Source organism: Rhincodon typus, chromosome 7 (genome assembly GCF_021869965.1).
Source record: "Rhincodon typus isolate 14 chromosome 7, sRhiTyp1.1, whole genome shotgun sequence".
NCBI classification, from domain to species: Eukaryota; Metazoa; Chordata; class Chondrichthyes; order Orectolobiformes; family Rhincodontidae; genus Rhincodon; species Rhincodon typus.
This window is the reverse complement of record NC_063338.1, coordinates 40,711,147-40,727,558: the sequence shown is the minus strand read 5'-3', so window position 1 is coordinate 40,727,558 and position 16,412 is coordinate 40,711,147. Positions and strand designations below refer to the sequence as shown.

At 37.8% G+C, this 16,412-nt stretch overlaps 1 protein-coding gene across 9 annotated transcripts in view; it reads left to right on the top strand.

Annotated features, from left to right (window-relative positions):
• The window catches only part of rbm45 (RNA binding motif protein 45), a 92,541-nt gene that overhangs the window by 23,703 nt on the left and 52,426 nt on the right, over positions 1-16,412 (top strand). For 8 of the 9 annotated variants that reach the window (XR_007262423.1, XR_007262420.1, XR_007262424.1 and 5 more), the window contains exons 8-9: positions 4,451-4,614; positions 5,854-6,072. Coding sequence is in view for 1 of the 9 variants with exons in the window: in XM_020531702.2 (XP_020387291.1) it covers positions 4,451-4,614; positions 5,854-6,046 (357 nt within the window). In the remaining 8 variants the exon portion in view is untranslated. Of the gene's footprint in view, positions 1-4,450; positions 4,615-5,853; positions 6,073-8,222; positions 8,529-16,412 lie in introns of those variants that run through there. The other variant, XM_020531702.2, reaches the window with a different exon arrangement.

The following is a 16,412-nucleotide window of genomic DNA, read 5'->3' as shown; positions in this document are numbered from 1 at the left end:
TAGCTATGATCTTACTAAATCGGGGAGCTAGTTCCAGGGGCTACTGTGGCCTACTTCTGATCCTAGTTTGTTTGTTTATGGAGGCATTGTGTTCAAAGAGGACATGTAGGAATAGAGAAGCTTGATGATCTAAGTGCACATATTATTGAAAATGGCTGAGCAAATTGAAAAATTGTTCAAAAAGGCATGTAGGCTTTATAAAGACTAATGGAGTACAAAAGCAAGTTATGGTTGGCCTTGATAAAATAATGCCCGAATCTCAACTGGAGTATGGTCTGTAGTTCTGAACATTGTATTAGTTATGTAGCTAGATTGGAGCACTTGGAGTCATAGTTAGAAGGTTGAAAGGGAATTTAATTAGGGTTTTAAAAATCATGAGGGTCTACACAGAACAGATAGAGAGAATCCTCTGCTGGACATGAGAGTTTAGAACCAAGTGGCACACTTTTATTGAATGGCAAAAGAGGACAATCAGCAGAATGAGGGAAAGGTTTACCATGGCACAATTGGTTAAGATCTGGAATGCATGAGTGGCTTCCTCCTGGCATTGAGATACAGGGTTAATGAGCAGAATTTTCTCAACGGTTGGAGTTATCACAGGGCAAGAAATTGCAGGCAGCAACACACAGTTGATGCTGTCAGCCCAATCAGAGGGCCAGCATTAAATAAGCTACAATAAATGTATTATATAAATGTCATAAGACTGTAAAATGTAGGCCATTCAGCCCATTAAGTCTGTTCCACCCATTCAATGAGATGATGGCTAATCTGATCCTCATTCTGCTTTCCTGCCTTATTTCCGGAACCAAATCAGTCAATCTCAACCTTGGAAAAAAATTATTGCCCTAGCCCTGATGATCCTTTGCTGTAAAGAATTCAACTCATTGACTACCCTCTGAGACAAAAAAAATTCCTGTTCATCTCTGTCTTAAATGGGTGACTGCTTATTTTGTGATTATGCCTTAGAATCTTATGTTTCAATAAGGTCTCCTCATTCTCCTAAATTGTGATGAGTACAAGTCCAGCCTCTCCTCATAAGAAGTCACTGTCAGAAGTCACATGACATCAGGTTGTAATTCAACAAGTTTATTTGAAATCACAAGCTTTCGGAGTGCCAATTATGATTTCAAATAAACTTGTTGGACTAAAACATTGTGTTGTGTGACTTCTGACTTTGTCCACAGTATTCTAGGTGTGGTCTAACTAGTGTCTTGTACAGTTTTAGCAAGCTTTCCTATTTTTATTCTCCAATCCCTTTGAAATAAAGGCCTTGTGAATTTGTAAACTTGACAATTGTATGTTGAATTCTATCATTCAAGTCATTAATGTATCTAGAAAATTGTAAATAACTCGCTTCAGCACTGAACATTGTGGCACTCCATTATTTACAGATTACCATTCTGAATATGCCTGTTTTAACTAACTCTGTCTTCTAATATTTGCCAAACCTCTATCCAATTTGATATACTACCAACAATTCCACGGATTCTTATCTTAAGTAGCTTTACGTGCTGTACATTATGGCCTTTGGAAATTCAAATATTACATCTACTAGTTCCCTTCATCTAGTCTGCTTGTTACCACCTCAAAGAAAACTAATAAATTTGTCAGGCATGATTTCCCTTCATGAAGCCATTCTAACACTCCTTGATTTAATTATATATTTCTAAATGTTCTACTGTTACATCCTTTGTAATAGACTGTAACATTTTCCCAATGAATGACATTAAGCTAACTGGCCTATAGTCTTCCTCCCCTTTTGAATAAAGGTGTTATATTGGCAGTTTTCCAATCTTCTAGGTCTTTTCCAGGGTTTAAGGATTCTTGGAGGATTAGTACCAGTGTAACCTCCACCTGTGTCATCACTTCTTTTAAAATCCTTGAATAAAATGCATCAGATCCTGGGGACTTAAGCTTTTAGCCCTGTGACATTCCACTGTATTTTTCCTCTCTTCATTGAAATAAGTGTTTTTCTCTCTTTTTCCCTTTCTCCTGTCAAACCCCTCCCACCCCCCAAAAAAAACCACTGGCTAACTATTATTTCTTGCCACAAGATACATGTTTCTTTCAATTTGATATTATCCTTATCCATGGTTAACTATGTTCTCTGTCTCCTCCTCCTCCTCCTCCGCACCCCCCCCCCCACCACCAGAGTCTTATTCCTCAATGTGATGTGTCTTTGCTGTGAGTCAGAACTTTTATTTAAATGTTCCTCAATCATCTGCTCTGGTAGGCTCATCTCAGTTATTTTAGCCAACTCTGCTCTTACCTCTATATAATGACCATTATTTAAGCTTAGCAGCATTCTGATCCAAGTTTCTTATTCTCGGTTTGAATGCTAAATTCACTATGTTTAGTCACTGGGATTTTTTGTTCTTGAGATCATTGAATAAACCTGCCTCATTACACGTTAGATCCAAATAGCCTCGAACCTGGATGGATTCATAACATTGTTCCAGGAAACTGTTCCGAATGCACTCTGAATTCTTCTTCATAGATACCTGTGCCATTTTGATTTCCCTAATGTACATGATTAAAATCACCCATGATTAGTTTGCTGCCTTTTTACATGCCTTAATTATCTCCTGATTTATTGTCTGTCCTACAGAACAGCTACTGTTGGGGGGTCAGTAGGCTACTTGCTCCCATATTGTCTTCCCCTTGTTATTTAGTATCCCCAATCATGTGGATTGTACACCATCCGATTCCACCTCATTTCTTGCTATCATACTTATTCCATCTCCTACTAACAAAGTAATCCCACCAGTCTTCCCCTCCTGTCTGCCCTTTTGAAATGTCACATACCTCTAAACATCTAGTTCCTAATATTGGTCTCCTTGTAACTATGTATCTGTAATGGCTGTACAGTCGTTCCCACTAAAATTATTTGTGCCATTAATTAGTTTATTTTGTTCTGAATACTACACACGTTTAAGTAAAGAACCATTAATTTTGCCTGCTACTTTTTTATTCTCCCTTTGTCCCCATTTGCTGTTGTTTTCCTAAGCTTATTTACTCTGCATAATCCTGTCCCATTCTGTATACAATGATCAATCTAGATGCTCTGCAATGCTACCATATCCTTTTGCTACATAAGCCTAAGTACCTGACACCAGCTACCGCGCCCCCACCCGCCCCCAAACCCTCTAATCAATTTAAAACGTTTGAGAGGAATTAGCTTGGTTTTCTACTCTACTTCTTTACTTATAAAGCTAAGACTTCCATACAAGTATTTGGCATCTTCTCAACTTGTCCTACCACCTTCATAGATTTGTGTATACCCGAGATCTCGTTGTTCTTATGAATCCTTTTTAAAATTGTCCAATTTAGATTGTTTATCTTTATTCTTAATGGATTACTTCACACTTCTGTGCAACTTCCATCTGCCAGATGGCTTCCAATTTAACCAAGCTGTCTACAACCTTAAAATCTGTTATAATCTCTTGACTCTTTGCCATGTTTCATGTTACTGCAGTTTTAAAATTGTGCACCAAATCCAGATCATTATAATACATCAGAAGAAGCTGTGATTACACTGTTGCCTCCAGGGGGCCACAACTTCGCAGTTGTCTCCAGTTTGACGGACAGCACTGTTCAGCACTTTGATCTTGAGAGCCAATTTTATATTTCTTCGATCCTGTCCTGTAACTCCTAAGGGTTTCACATTTGCTAACAAGTCTATCATGTGGTACTTTATCTAACAACTTTTTGAGAGTTCACTGCACACTTACAGCACCGCTTTCACCCTGTTACGTGATCAGAGAACTCTATTAATTAGTAAAATTGGTTTGACACCACTCTTCTTTTAAATAAGATGATTTATTTAAAGATCCAGATTAAAACAGTAAATTAGCAATCCCATTATTTATGGGAACGAGCTATGACTGACTTTTGTACATAAAGTACAAACAGATAGAAGCTTAACTTTGGCTTTCCAGACATCTGACGTCTCCTAGCTTTGTTGGCTGCACTTTTGAATTTGACTTAGAGTTACTGTTAAACCTTGATAATAAACAATATAATTAATTGAAAAGCACATTGTTAACTGATTTTAGCATTATGTTAATTATGGAAGTGAATTAACAGAGTCTGAACAACTGTTTCTTCCTGACATAGACTAAGTGTTTGAGGCATTATAATTGACAGCTTTATGATTTACATTAGTACGAATGGACAATAGGTGTCACAGTTTGGCTGATATAAACAAGTAATGTTTTAAAATGTGGATCTTTTAAATAGTGGGGCCTAGATTGACAAGAGAAATTTATCCCCTTATAGTTTTTGGGATGTAGAAATTTGTACATACAAACGTTTAGATGTTGCAGGTAGTGTATATACTGTGGGTTAATTTTATATTCACTTAGTTGCATGATTAATGTATGAATTACCATTCTCATTAGAAGAGAATTCTAAAAAGACAAAAATATAACATGACTTACATCTGTTGCAGGGATATGGAGGAAGCAGTAATACGCAGATGTCTCGGTTGCAGGTTGACTTTTCTTTGCCTGCACCTCAAAACTTTGCTGCTTCTGATAGTACTGTCAGAGAAAGACTATTTGTGGTCTTCAACCCAACTGTCCTGCCCCTTGATATATTGGAGGACCTGTTTTGGTAAGGAGCTATTTTAGACTTCTGAAGTGCCCTAACATTGCTTGTATGTGCTCGAATAAAAGCAAGATACTGCAGATTCTGGAAATCTGAAAGAAACACACACAATGATCAAGAAACTCAATTGGTCTGGCAGTGAATGTGGAGAGAGAAAAAGTTAACATTTTGAATCGATTATTACAATTCTGAAGAAGACGCTGCCAGACGTGCTGAACTTTTCCAGCATTTTGTGTTTGTTGTCTGGTGTATGTTTGTTTTTTGGTTACTTACTACTCTAGGCCTGTTAACCTGTAAGATTTCTTATCCCTTTCCCTTTACAAATTGTATTAGAAAGTATAGTGAACTGTGAAGAAGAGCAGAACTTTGAAAAAAAGGCATACTAGGTGACTGGATGGAATGATGGTAGATGCAAGTTAATATAACTGTATGAGAGGATGAAATGATCAAAGTGATGCAATTGGGAAACACTTTGGAGTAGATGAACAAAATTATTTAACATTTTAGATACATATTTAAAAGCTACCTCAATTTGCTTACTGGTGAAACATAATTCAGAATATTGTATCAAACTTTCAATTTATGAAATATTGTTCTGGACTTGGAAAAGTTGTCAGAGTGATGTTTTGAATGGAAATGAGTTACCGTGATGAAGGGGTAATCAGGTCATGGCTTGTTCCCTCCTCCAGAGCAATTGAGAACAAGTGGATACATCAGTTTGCAAATGAATTCAGGATGAATTTGCTCTCAGAGTTAAGATTGTGGAACAGTGCCCTAGCAGTATTTTAAGATGAATTAGAAACAATAATAAAGTTTGGGGAACAGAAATGGGGACCGAGTTGTGAAGGTTTGATGAGGAAAATGATCTCTTCCTTCCTGCACAATTTCCCAAGGAAAGCATGTATGGTTAAAATTACCAGTACTATTTTTAAGCATTCGTTAACCATTTCGCCAAAGCAGTCATATATTTTCAGTATTACTTGTCATCATACTGGTGATACATGAATTAATCTCTCGGCATGTTTATTTTTTTTTTATAACTGGGATTTTCTATTTTCATTTGTGGTGAAGTTCCTCTTGCTGTAGATACTTCATTTGAATGTTGCAAACTTTATGAAATACATAATCTTAGTCTGGTAATAAACTGATTGTGTATGCTAAAGAAAGTCATCTGCATATTTGGTTATGATTTGTTGTTCTCAAATTTAGGTTTATTTTCTTTAATATATTAATGTTTTCTCCTAGTCGTTTTGGAAATCTGATTGAAGTATATTTGGTACCAGGACGTAACATTGGCTATGTTAAATATGCTGAAAGACACAGTGCTACTAATGCCATGGAAACTTTACATGGAAAGGTTGTTAATGGTATCAAGCTCAAAGTAATGCTTGCTGATCCTCCAAGAGAAGAGTCACATAAGCGACAACGAACACACTAAGATGTTCCACAAAAGATTGTGCAAAGGTAAGCTTCTTTTCACCCTGATTATGGGACTGCATGATACAATGGGCCATAATTTGCTGCTGTTAGTCAGATTTGCCCATGTGTGTTCAGTTTTTTTAGCTTGATATGGCAATTTACTGAACAAACCAGCTAATAACGCTATTGAATGAAATTGGGCATTGGGGACACAAACGGACTGAGTCAGAAGCTGTATCTCAAGTAATCAGTTTGAAGGATTGTGAACAGAACATCACAAGGACTGAGAAGAAAGTGCAAGTTGGGCGATTTGATTGCATAATTAAGCAAGGAAGCAAAGAGCAATTAAGAGAGAAAACAAAACTAAAAAAGGAAAATTTGAGACTTACATTCTCAAAATCTTGAACAGTTAAAACCTGAAGGACTGAGATTCCACATTTGGAATATTAATTTTCAGTGCCAGAGAGGGAGACAGGTAATAATTAACAATTAATAAGATGCTAAACCGATTCTTAGACTGAAATGTTTAGTTTGAATCTCAAGTACCACAATTTGCATCACAAAATGGTGAGCCAGTCAATGAGATGCCATTTCCATAAAACTAAGGGAGGGGTGATGCAGTTTAGCCAGCAACATTTCGACTGGTGTTTAACTAAGTGTCCGCTTTCAAGTTGCAAGTTGTTGTAGCTTTGGGCATTAATAGTTGGTGCTATCTGCTTCTCCTTTATTTAGACAAGTAATACTTATTTTGTGCTTGCCTGTTAGTCTAGTTTATATTCAGCCCAGACAAATGGGTTTAAAGAAAGTAGCATTGAACCATGGAGTCTGTCAGACTCCATGGCAACAGCATAATGTAACTCTCCAGTTTGCTGCTGAAAGGCACTGGGTTTGCTTTATGATTAAGATTGAATGTATGACAGAAGAAGTTAATGCTGGTTTGTTGTAGGGGTGTTCTTATGAAATTGGTCTTGGTGTAGTTTTGGGGTAGTGCAAAAATATTTCTTCTTTACACATATTTGATCTTCAGAAGTTCTCATTTGCTGCAGTTGAATCCAAAAGAAGTTTGTTTTTTTCCAGTATCCACCATTGTACTGCTGAGGTCAATTTGAATTTTAAAGAAATTCCCAAATATATATCTTATCCAAACTATTTCATTAATTTGATCATTTTTTTATTACTTAATAATGCCTCTCACTTCACTCTGACAAAATTAATGACCTGCCAGCAAAATTATTCTATTGCAGTTAAGGAAAAAATTCAGATTACATTGAAATATGAATGTTTCGCTTATAGAAAATTATTTTAAACAATATTTGGTCATAATTCAATGGTAGCATTTTTGTAATTTTTGGCAGTCTGCTAACAACCTATTGATATTTTTGATGTCTTTGAGTAGCATTTTAAACTGGATTTATTTTTAATTCACTCGATGCTGCAAAATTTACCATAATTTCTGCACTATTATGATTACTCCCACTAATCTACGATATTAAAAATAGTCTTGAAAATACTATATTAAACATTAATAATGGTAATGGATTCTTTAGTAGTTAAGGTTATGCTTGAGTCTGTGAGCACATGGTATTTTCTACAAGCACAGTAAGCATACTTTATTGCTTAGTAGATTAGTTTGAAAGTTGAATTGTACCTCAACTTTCTGTTTAAAATTTATGGATTGAAAGAATGCTTAGGATTTCTTCCAACATCTATGATTGTAGGTTTAGTTTTACATTTTTCACTGCTTCACAAAGCTTTGTGTTTTTATTTGAAAACACAATGTACAACCTCCAATAAAGTTTTACCAGATTTTTTTTTAAGAACACTGTCCTTTACTTTAGTGTCTTTTCAACGCTTATTTTGAATACAGGTATAAAATGGAAAACCAACCTTTTATGTACTAATGAATATTCCCAGAGTTAAATTAGGGAAAATATTGTTTGCTTTCAACGGCTGTTTCTTGAGGCAAAGAACTGGTAAAATGAATGTCCCAAAACCTTATTGGAACCCCAATATAATATCCGGCACATTTAAAATGTTTCAGATTTATTGTTTAAACAATAAGTTCTCTAGTTCTAGTTCTTAACAGGGAATTTTGTGGAACATAGTTTGTACTATACCTGTAGACTTTTATTCCTTGTTAACAGATGCTTTTAACATTTTCACAGCACTTTTTATAAATGTTTTTGTTTCTGCAGAGTGGGGACAATTGACATGACACATCAGCTGACTGACTGGCTACTTGACAGTACACAGTGACTTCCACTCGTGACCTTTGCTAGTAACTGAACAGTTTTTTTTTATTTTCTGGGAATAGGCAGCGAGTGAAGACTTTGACAGATATTGATTGCAGTGTTTAAGATAGGAATTTTAGTAACAGATTGAAGAAACCTACTTTAATCCATGTAACCTCTGCGTTCCCAGCTATTAGAATTTGAATTGTATCTGTTAGCTTTGTTATCTTCAATAACTTGTACCAAACATAATAAAGCTTAATTGTGAAACCTTTTGGTTTGATTACTTTCTGAATGGTTCAATTTCACAGTATCATGATCGAATAACACAGTAAGTAAAACCCACTGTATCAATATGTAAATTGTGATCAATTAGTACCTGTTAGCACACTGGTTGAAACAAACAGTTGTCAGTATCCACATTCCGATATATATACACATTGTGTGTAGGAACACAATTCATTTGTAGAGAATCAATAAAACTAATTTTAGTAAACACCATTTTTATTTGGCCTCTGTCCTTTGGCGAGAGCACCTTCAAGTTCTTGACTATACTGAATCAGTACTGTAAATTGAAACTGATTGTTAGGTTGAGAAACAATCCATTCACACCCAGTGAATATATTTATGAACTGCAGGCATTCAAATAAAAATGAAAACATGGAAATATAGTTTTGTAATTCAGATGTAGAGTAGATCTTGCACTATTAAATTTATAGTAATGAAGTAAATTCTTAAGTGTTTTTATAATGTAAAATTTACATGAAAGTAAATTTGATTTTGATTCATACACCGCATTCATTGTGCTAATTTTGCTTTTGCTTAAGTACAGGGCAATGCAGAATGAGTTAGATTAATACATTTTAAAATTCATGTTGAAATGGATTCACTATTACAGTACATCTTTCGTTAATGAGGAACACGTACAATTTTGAAAACACTTTAATATTATCACTTTGCTGTCTGGTGAAGCTTTTGCTAACCATGGATGTGTTCCTCTATATATCAGCAATCAGTGCCCAGATTAAAACTTTGTTTGAGAAGTTGAATTATTTGCTTTGGTGATTTACTGAAATAATTTGAGTTTAATGTCGATTGAGTAGAATTAAATTTGTAAGGTTGGTCCAGAATTGGACTTTGATTTCACTGACGTTATTTGGGCTAGTATGGGACCAAGGCAGCATTCCTCCTGGCTCAACAGCAAATTGTTTTGAGAAGATCCTGAGTAAAACAAATTCTGTGCTACTCCACTAATTGTGATCCAGTTTCTAAGATGATGTAAATCAGACTGTGGATCTCTCAATTGTATTTTTTTGGCCCCAGAACAATTACCCAATGCCATTACTGAGATGGATGTTTTTCACATGTTCTTGAGGGGCAGGCTGGTGATTCACTGTGCCAATTTTGTATTCCAGTGGGAAGAATAAAAGCCCATTTCTATCCCAGGTTTTGCCAGAGTCTCAGATTTTTAAAAGTGTAACTTTCATATTAAGAAAGCTTATAATTAAAGCTGGGAAAGTACTGGACCCAAATTATGGCTTTTCTTGGTAAATAAATTAGTTTAAATCCACAAAAGCACCTGAAGTATTTGCATGTACTTCACTTTTTTAAAATTACTGAACAGTTCCAGAAGTAAATTTGGTGTACTGATTTGTCATTCTTTAAATATACAGCAAAGGAAGTTTCATCCTTTTAAATTGTGAAATGTTTTAAAATATTATGTCTGTTTCCAAGCTTCAAGCCCATTGGGCAGTACAGCAGTAAGTACAATAAAACCATAATTGATCAATGTCTGCAAATAAGCACAAAAGTGCCATTGACATGTATATTAACTCATTCATCATTGAAGAGGCAGTCAGTGCTCTGGAATAATTATGAAAATAGATTTTCTTTTAATATTTTTTGGATTAAATTGGTGGTTATTTTGGCTCACTAAAGATAGTGAGTGCATAATACTAAAGATTAATTTAGACCTGGTACAAAATCCAGTTCCCCTCAAACTCTTTCTGGATGCCATGACTCATGCCTTCTAAACCATCTCTGATTTAGTGGCCTGCTTCTTTGCTGTAACCATTCTATCATAGAATTATACAAATTAGGAGCAGCAGTTTGGTCATTTGGTCCTTTTGAGTTTGCTCTGCCATTCGTTAAGATCCTTTCATTTATGATTGTGACCTCCACTTTTTTGATGACCACTGGCTTCTTTGTTCATCAAGAATCTATCGATCTGTGCCTTAAAAACATTCAGTGAATTGCCTCCATCTCTTTCTGGGCAATAGATTTCTACAGATTGACGACCCTCTGAGTGAAAAGATTTCTTGTTTCTGTCTTAAGTGGGAGACACCTTATTTTTCAACTGTGTCCCCTTTCAGCATCCAGCTCATATCCTCAGGATCTTATGTTTCAATAAGGTAATTTCTCATTGTTCTAAACTCCAGTGTGCAGAGACCCAACCCGTCCAACATAAGATTGCTCCCTCTTCCCAGGATCTTTCAGATAGATCTGTGAATTACATCTAATGAATGCAGTTATGTTCTTTTACATAAAGTGACCAAAACCTTACACAGTACTCTCGAGGTGGTCTCACCAAAGCCCTTTGCAATTCCAACAAAACATCCCTAATTTTATATTCCATTTGTGTTCCTAATTGCTTGTGATTCCTGAATTTTAACTTCAGTTATTTTTGTAACAGAACGCCCAAATTCATGTTTACCTTAGTTCTGTAATCTATGATTATAGAGAAGCATACAGTGAAGATTCATAAATATGAATAATAGTAATTAAGAATCAGAGCCTGTAGTTAAAATAGATTTGTTTCTTTTTCTCTCTCAAGACAAAAGATTTACAAGTAGGATGGTTCATGACATCCAGAAAGATTGCAAAATTAAAATTGAGGGGAGAATGATTTTGTTTTTAAATAGGGCACTGTAAGCTTATGTTTGAAACACAAGGCCTTCATTCTCTTAAAAACTGAAAGAACTGCAGATGTTATAAATCAGAAATTGCTGGTGAAGCTCAGCAGGTCTGGCAGCATCTGTGGAGAGAAATCAGAGTTAATGTTTCAGATCAAGTGATCCTTCCTCAGAACTAGACCAGTTTTGAGGAATGGTCACTCGAGCCAAAAGTGTTGACTGATTTCTCTCCACAGATGCTGCCAGACCTGCTTTTCCAGCAATTTGTATTTTTTTTGTGCCTTCATCCTCTTTTCATCCTGCCTGAACTTTTGTTTCAGATTTCTAGCAAGTGTTTTCTTTTTGCCTTGTCCAAAGGTGGACTGAAATAACTCTGCAGAAGCTGGTATCCTGTCATCACGTCACCCTTTATTTACACGTGCATAATGCTTGACACTGGTCTGGCGTCCTCAGAGCCAGCTTGTAGCGTGAACAGAACCTCTAATACTCCTGTTTATATCTATCAGCCAGGGGTCCCTGATTGGACCAGGTTAACAGCCATCACGAGGAGACAGTAAGGACTGTAAAACCTGGAAGCCAGAGTCAGTAAACGTGGAGCTGGATAAACGTAGCAGGTCAGACAGCATCGGAGGAGGAGGAAAGTCGATGTTTTAGGCCAAATGTTGACTTTCCTATTCCTCTGATGCTGTCTGACCCACTGTGTTTATCCAACTCCACATTTATTGACTTACAGCCATCATGGACTCATAGAACTTCTGTTCTAATGAGATCCACATGGTTGACGTAGTTATAATAACTACACTCCTTGTCCTCTAAGTCTGGGAACATTGGTTCATTTTCTTGTAGCATCTCCTGGAACATTTTTGCACTGGCTCTGGTCTCTTCGATTCAGCCTCGGATGTGGGCGGTGTAGCTGTACTGGACTGTAGCCCGCTTCTTGCGCGCAGAATGTCTCAGAAGAAATTCATCCTCTTCTTCAAGCGATAAAGGTGTCGAGGCTGTGACATTCGCCGTGCCCATCTCAAATTCCGAGGTTTCTTGATGGAAGGGTAGAACCCACAGGTTCTTACAGCTTTTCTGCCTGTTCTGAGGGGCCAGGTATATTTTGCTCCTGCCTCGTTTGCAAATTTGCTGCTTTCATGTTGTCCACGGGCTGTTCAGGACCACTTCACCTCCCTGAACATTGTACCTTGTGTCAACTATGCCTGTGACCCATGCAGGGCCATTTCTGTAGTTTCAGCACCAAACTGTCACTTACTTAGAGGAATCTTGTGTCTGGCATTGGCATTCCTCATGCCGCTTAACTCTTTTCCTCCCCCCAACCACCACCATCACCTGGTCTGGGAAGATTGGATTTAACCTGGCACGGAGTCTTCTCCCCTTTAGCTACTCCAGTTATCCCTGTAGTTGCATAAGTGTTGAACCAATAATCATAAAGGAATGGAACAGTTTGGAATGCTGTTTATTTAAACCTGCCTTCAAAGTTTGCATTACTCTTTTTGCCAGACCATTGGACGATGGATGGTATGGAGTTGGCTTTGAATGCCAAATGCCATTCAACTTTAGGAAATATTTCCTGCTGGTAAATGATGGCTGTTGTCTGTGACCAACAGTTCTGAGAGCAAAAGATGCTTGTAGGTTTTCTGTCATCCCCATGTTTGACGAATGAATTCTACGCACATCCAATCACTTTGAGTGGCTGTCTACATTGAACATTGAGCCCATGAAAGGACCTGCGTGGCTGACGTGTAACAGGGTCCAGGGTTTACCCAGCCATTCGTGCAAGGAGCTGCTGGCGGTAATTTTTGTTAAAGACTGGTTCTGCAATTACTGATACCGCTGTGCTAGTATCAAGCTCCATCAGAACTGGGTAACCATTTAATCAGATGTTTATTTTGATTGGTTCTGATTTGGATATTGCTAAGCAATTTAACTGTTCAAAGCCAGATGATGGTGGGCTGTCCAGGGTGTGCACTCTCTTTGGGTAAAAGCCTATCTGTTCTCTTACTTCTTTCAGGCCAAGTGGGACTCTTGCTGTCTGAAGTCCATATAACGGCAGCAACTACAATGGCTTGTCAGCCCAGATCCTGAAGAAAATGTTAACCATTTGGCTGAGGCTTTATTTTGGGATTTTGCTGTGGGCTGAGCTTAAGTCCCTCTATTCAGGATATGTCCGGAGTGAGGCTGTGCAATTGCCTTCACTCGAGTGGTGTCCCCCAAGCTCAGTCAGCCTGGCAAGGGTGTCCTGTTTCGACAGCATACCCTGTGACTTATATACCCTGTGACACTTGCCACATTTTTCAATGATAAAGCCAGTTGTAGCTCCTGTTTAAGTCCTGTTGGATTTCAGCCAGTAGGCACTTTTGCATGGATACATCATTAATCCCACATACCAAACGGTTTCTCAGCGTCTCATTCAGGGTTAACCCAAAATCACATGCCTCTTCCAGTATACATAACCTAGTCAAAAATCCTAATACGAATGCCCCTGGTTCTCATATTGCCAAGTAAAACCATTGAGGTCTCAGAATTAGAAGGGGCTTTGGGTCGTAGTATTCCTTAATATCAAATCCTCTGCATCAACTCTTGAAAGATTTTAGTATCTGGTGCCTCTGTGGAAGTTAGGATCCCAATAACTGAAAAAGCTGTGTGTCTAAAAGCTGTCAGGGAAATTTACCCATTGGGCCAGATGAAAAGCAGTGTCATTTGTCTGGGGAAAAAAAATGCTGTATTCTTTCCACATAGTGGACCCAATCTTTAGCGGCAGGATCGAACAAGTCAAGCTTCCTAAGTTATGCTTACCCCAACCCAAAGACCACTGTTATGAATCAGTTTCTTCAGGAGTGTATTTTTTCTCTTGTCACCACTGAAATAACTCCATTTGAGGCCAGTATCCTGTCACCAAGTCACCCTGTATTTACATGTGCGTATTACTTGATACTGGTCCGTTTTCTTCCAAGCCAGCTCTGAGTGAACAGGATGTCTGACATTCCAGTTTATATCTGTCAGCCAGGGCACCCTGGTTGGGGCTATTGACCTGGCTCAATCAGAGAACTCATTCTATGAGGTCCACTTGGCTAACCTTGTTACAATCACCACATAGATACTGACTCAAGATTACTGGAAGAATGAAGGAAGAAGTTGGACACTTTTTCAGAGGCTTATTAGCATGTGGAATGTTTTGCCATTCATTGCAAGCAAACTAGAAAAGTGTTTATAAAATGGATGATATGAAAGAAGAGAATGGATAGAGAAATAGAAGTTGAATAAATGTGACCCATATGTGTTTCACCCCTCTCTCCCACCCACCTATTACTATTCTGCAACTTAGCTATTTGTGCTATTCTGCAACAACATCAGCTTGTAGTGAAACACCAGGATTCCGATTCTTATAAAACAAATGGTAATAGTTGGAGTGGAGATATAATTGTAGGAGATTGCATCAGGTTTGGTTGGATGAGTGACAAGTGATGACTTTGTTCACCATTTCGAAATGAGAAATTTTAGACTAATTAACATAATTGAGGCAGTGATTTTTTTAAGTGTCCTTTTCATGAACATCGTACAGAGGAGTAGTAGTTTAGAGTCTTGGTAGCATTTAAATGGGCGGTGGCTGCTGGGTTCTTCTGCTCTTGGCAGGCATTTGCTTTTGCCTTTGATTTAATAGTATGGAAGGAGAAAGGGAATCTCATTTTGACATGAAGCCCCCATTGATGTAAGCTCTCGTGACAAATACCTCATTGGAGAAGGACCTAAGAGAGGGTTAGGAATGGATAAGAAAGTGCCTCTACCGAGTGGAGAACTTGAGACATGAGAAAATGGCCAAACAAAAATGAACATCAACGACCTGGCTACTTGCAGGAGCAATTGTGAGACGAGGAATTCACAAAGGGATATGATGTAACTGGGACAACAAGGTGCAGGGCTGGAATGAGATTGACATTTATAGATAATGGATCAGGGTACATTCAGATGTCAGAGCAACCTTTACTGCAGTTTGCAACTGCACTGAGATGTCATGTTTGATCTAAGCACCAAAAAAAAAACATTGGAAATGGGCTCAAATTGCACTAGTGGATATCCTATTGCAGTAGTTTTCATATTCATTCTGGCCCTGAATTTCAGCAGCGAATAGAAAATGTACTGTAGCTAAATTTGTGGATGACAAAAAAAAATGAGAATGCAACAGTGAGGATGACACAAAGCATCTGCCAGGGGATATGTATAGGTTAAGTGAGTGGGCTAAAAGTTGACAGATGGAACAAAATGTGGGGAAAGGTGAGGCCATGCACTTTGAGCAGCTGCATACTCTAAATGGTGAAACACTGCAAAAACCTACAGAATAGAGGGAGTTCTTGTCCATTAATCACAAAGAGCTAGCATCATAGTTCAGGAGAGGCAAATGGAATGTTGGCCTTTATTTCAAAGGGAATGGTGTATAAAATTAAGTTTTGTTAAAACTATGCCAGTCATTAGTCAGCCCACAAAATACTGAATATTTTGGGTCCCTTTATCTAAGCAAAGATATGCTGACACTGGAGGCTATCCAGAGAAAGTTCACTAGGCTGGTACCAGATGTGGATGGACTATTGTATGAGGAGAAATCGAGTTGATTGGACCTGTACTCAGAATTTAGAAGAATGAGAGATGATCTTATTGAATCAAAAAAGATTCTTCAAGGACTTGACTGGGTAGATGTTTCCCCTTGTGGGAGAGTCTAGAGTCAGAGAGCATAATCTCAGAATAAGGAGTCACACATTTAAGACAGAGATGAGGAATTTCTTCGGAGGGTCGTGAATCAGTGGAATTATTTATTGCAGAGGTCTGGGGTTGTTTAATTATATTCAAGGCTGAGATTATTTAATCAGTAAGGGAATTGAGCATAATGGGGAAAAGTAGGAAAGTGGAATTGAGGTTTATCAGATCAGCCACGATCTCATTGAGTGAAGGAGCAGACTCGATGGGCTGACTGGTCTATTTCTGCTCCTACGTCTTCTGGGCTTCTTCTGGAAATCTGCTGGAGATGTGTAGCATCTCCCAATCAGCTGCATATGGCTGCATCAATGTGACCAATGCTGTGCTGACTTCAAGGAAGAGACAGTCCTTTTGTAGGTTTTCAAACATTTCCAGCACTCACCATCCAGTCTGCTAGATCTGGCTTAATTCCAATCCCCATCATGAATTGCGTTGTTTGAGTTGCTCACACCTAGTTGCATAGGATAGACATGTTTGTCTATTCTGT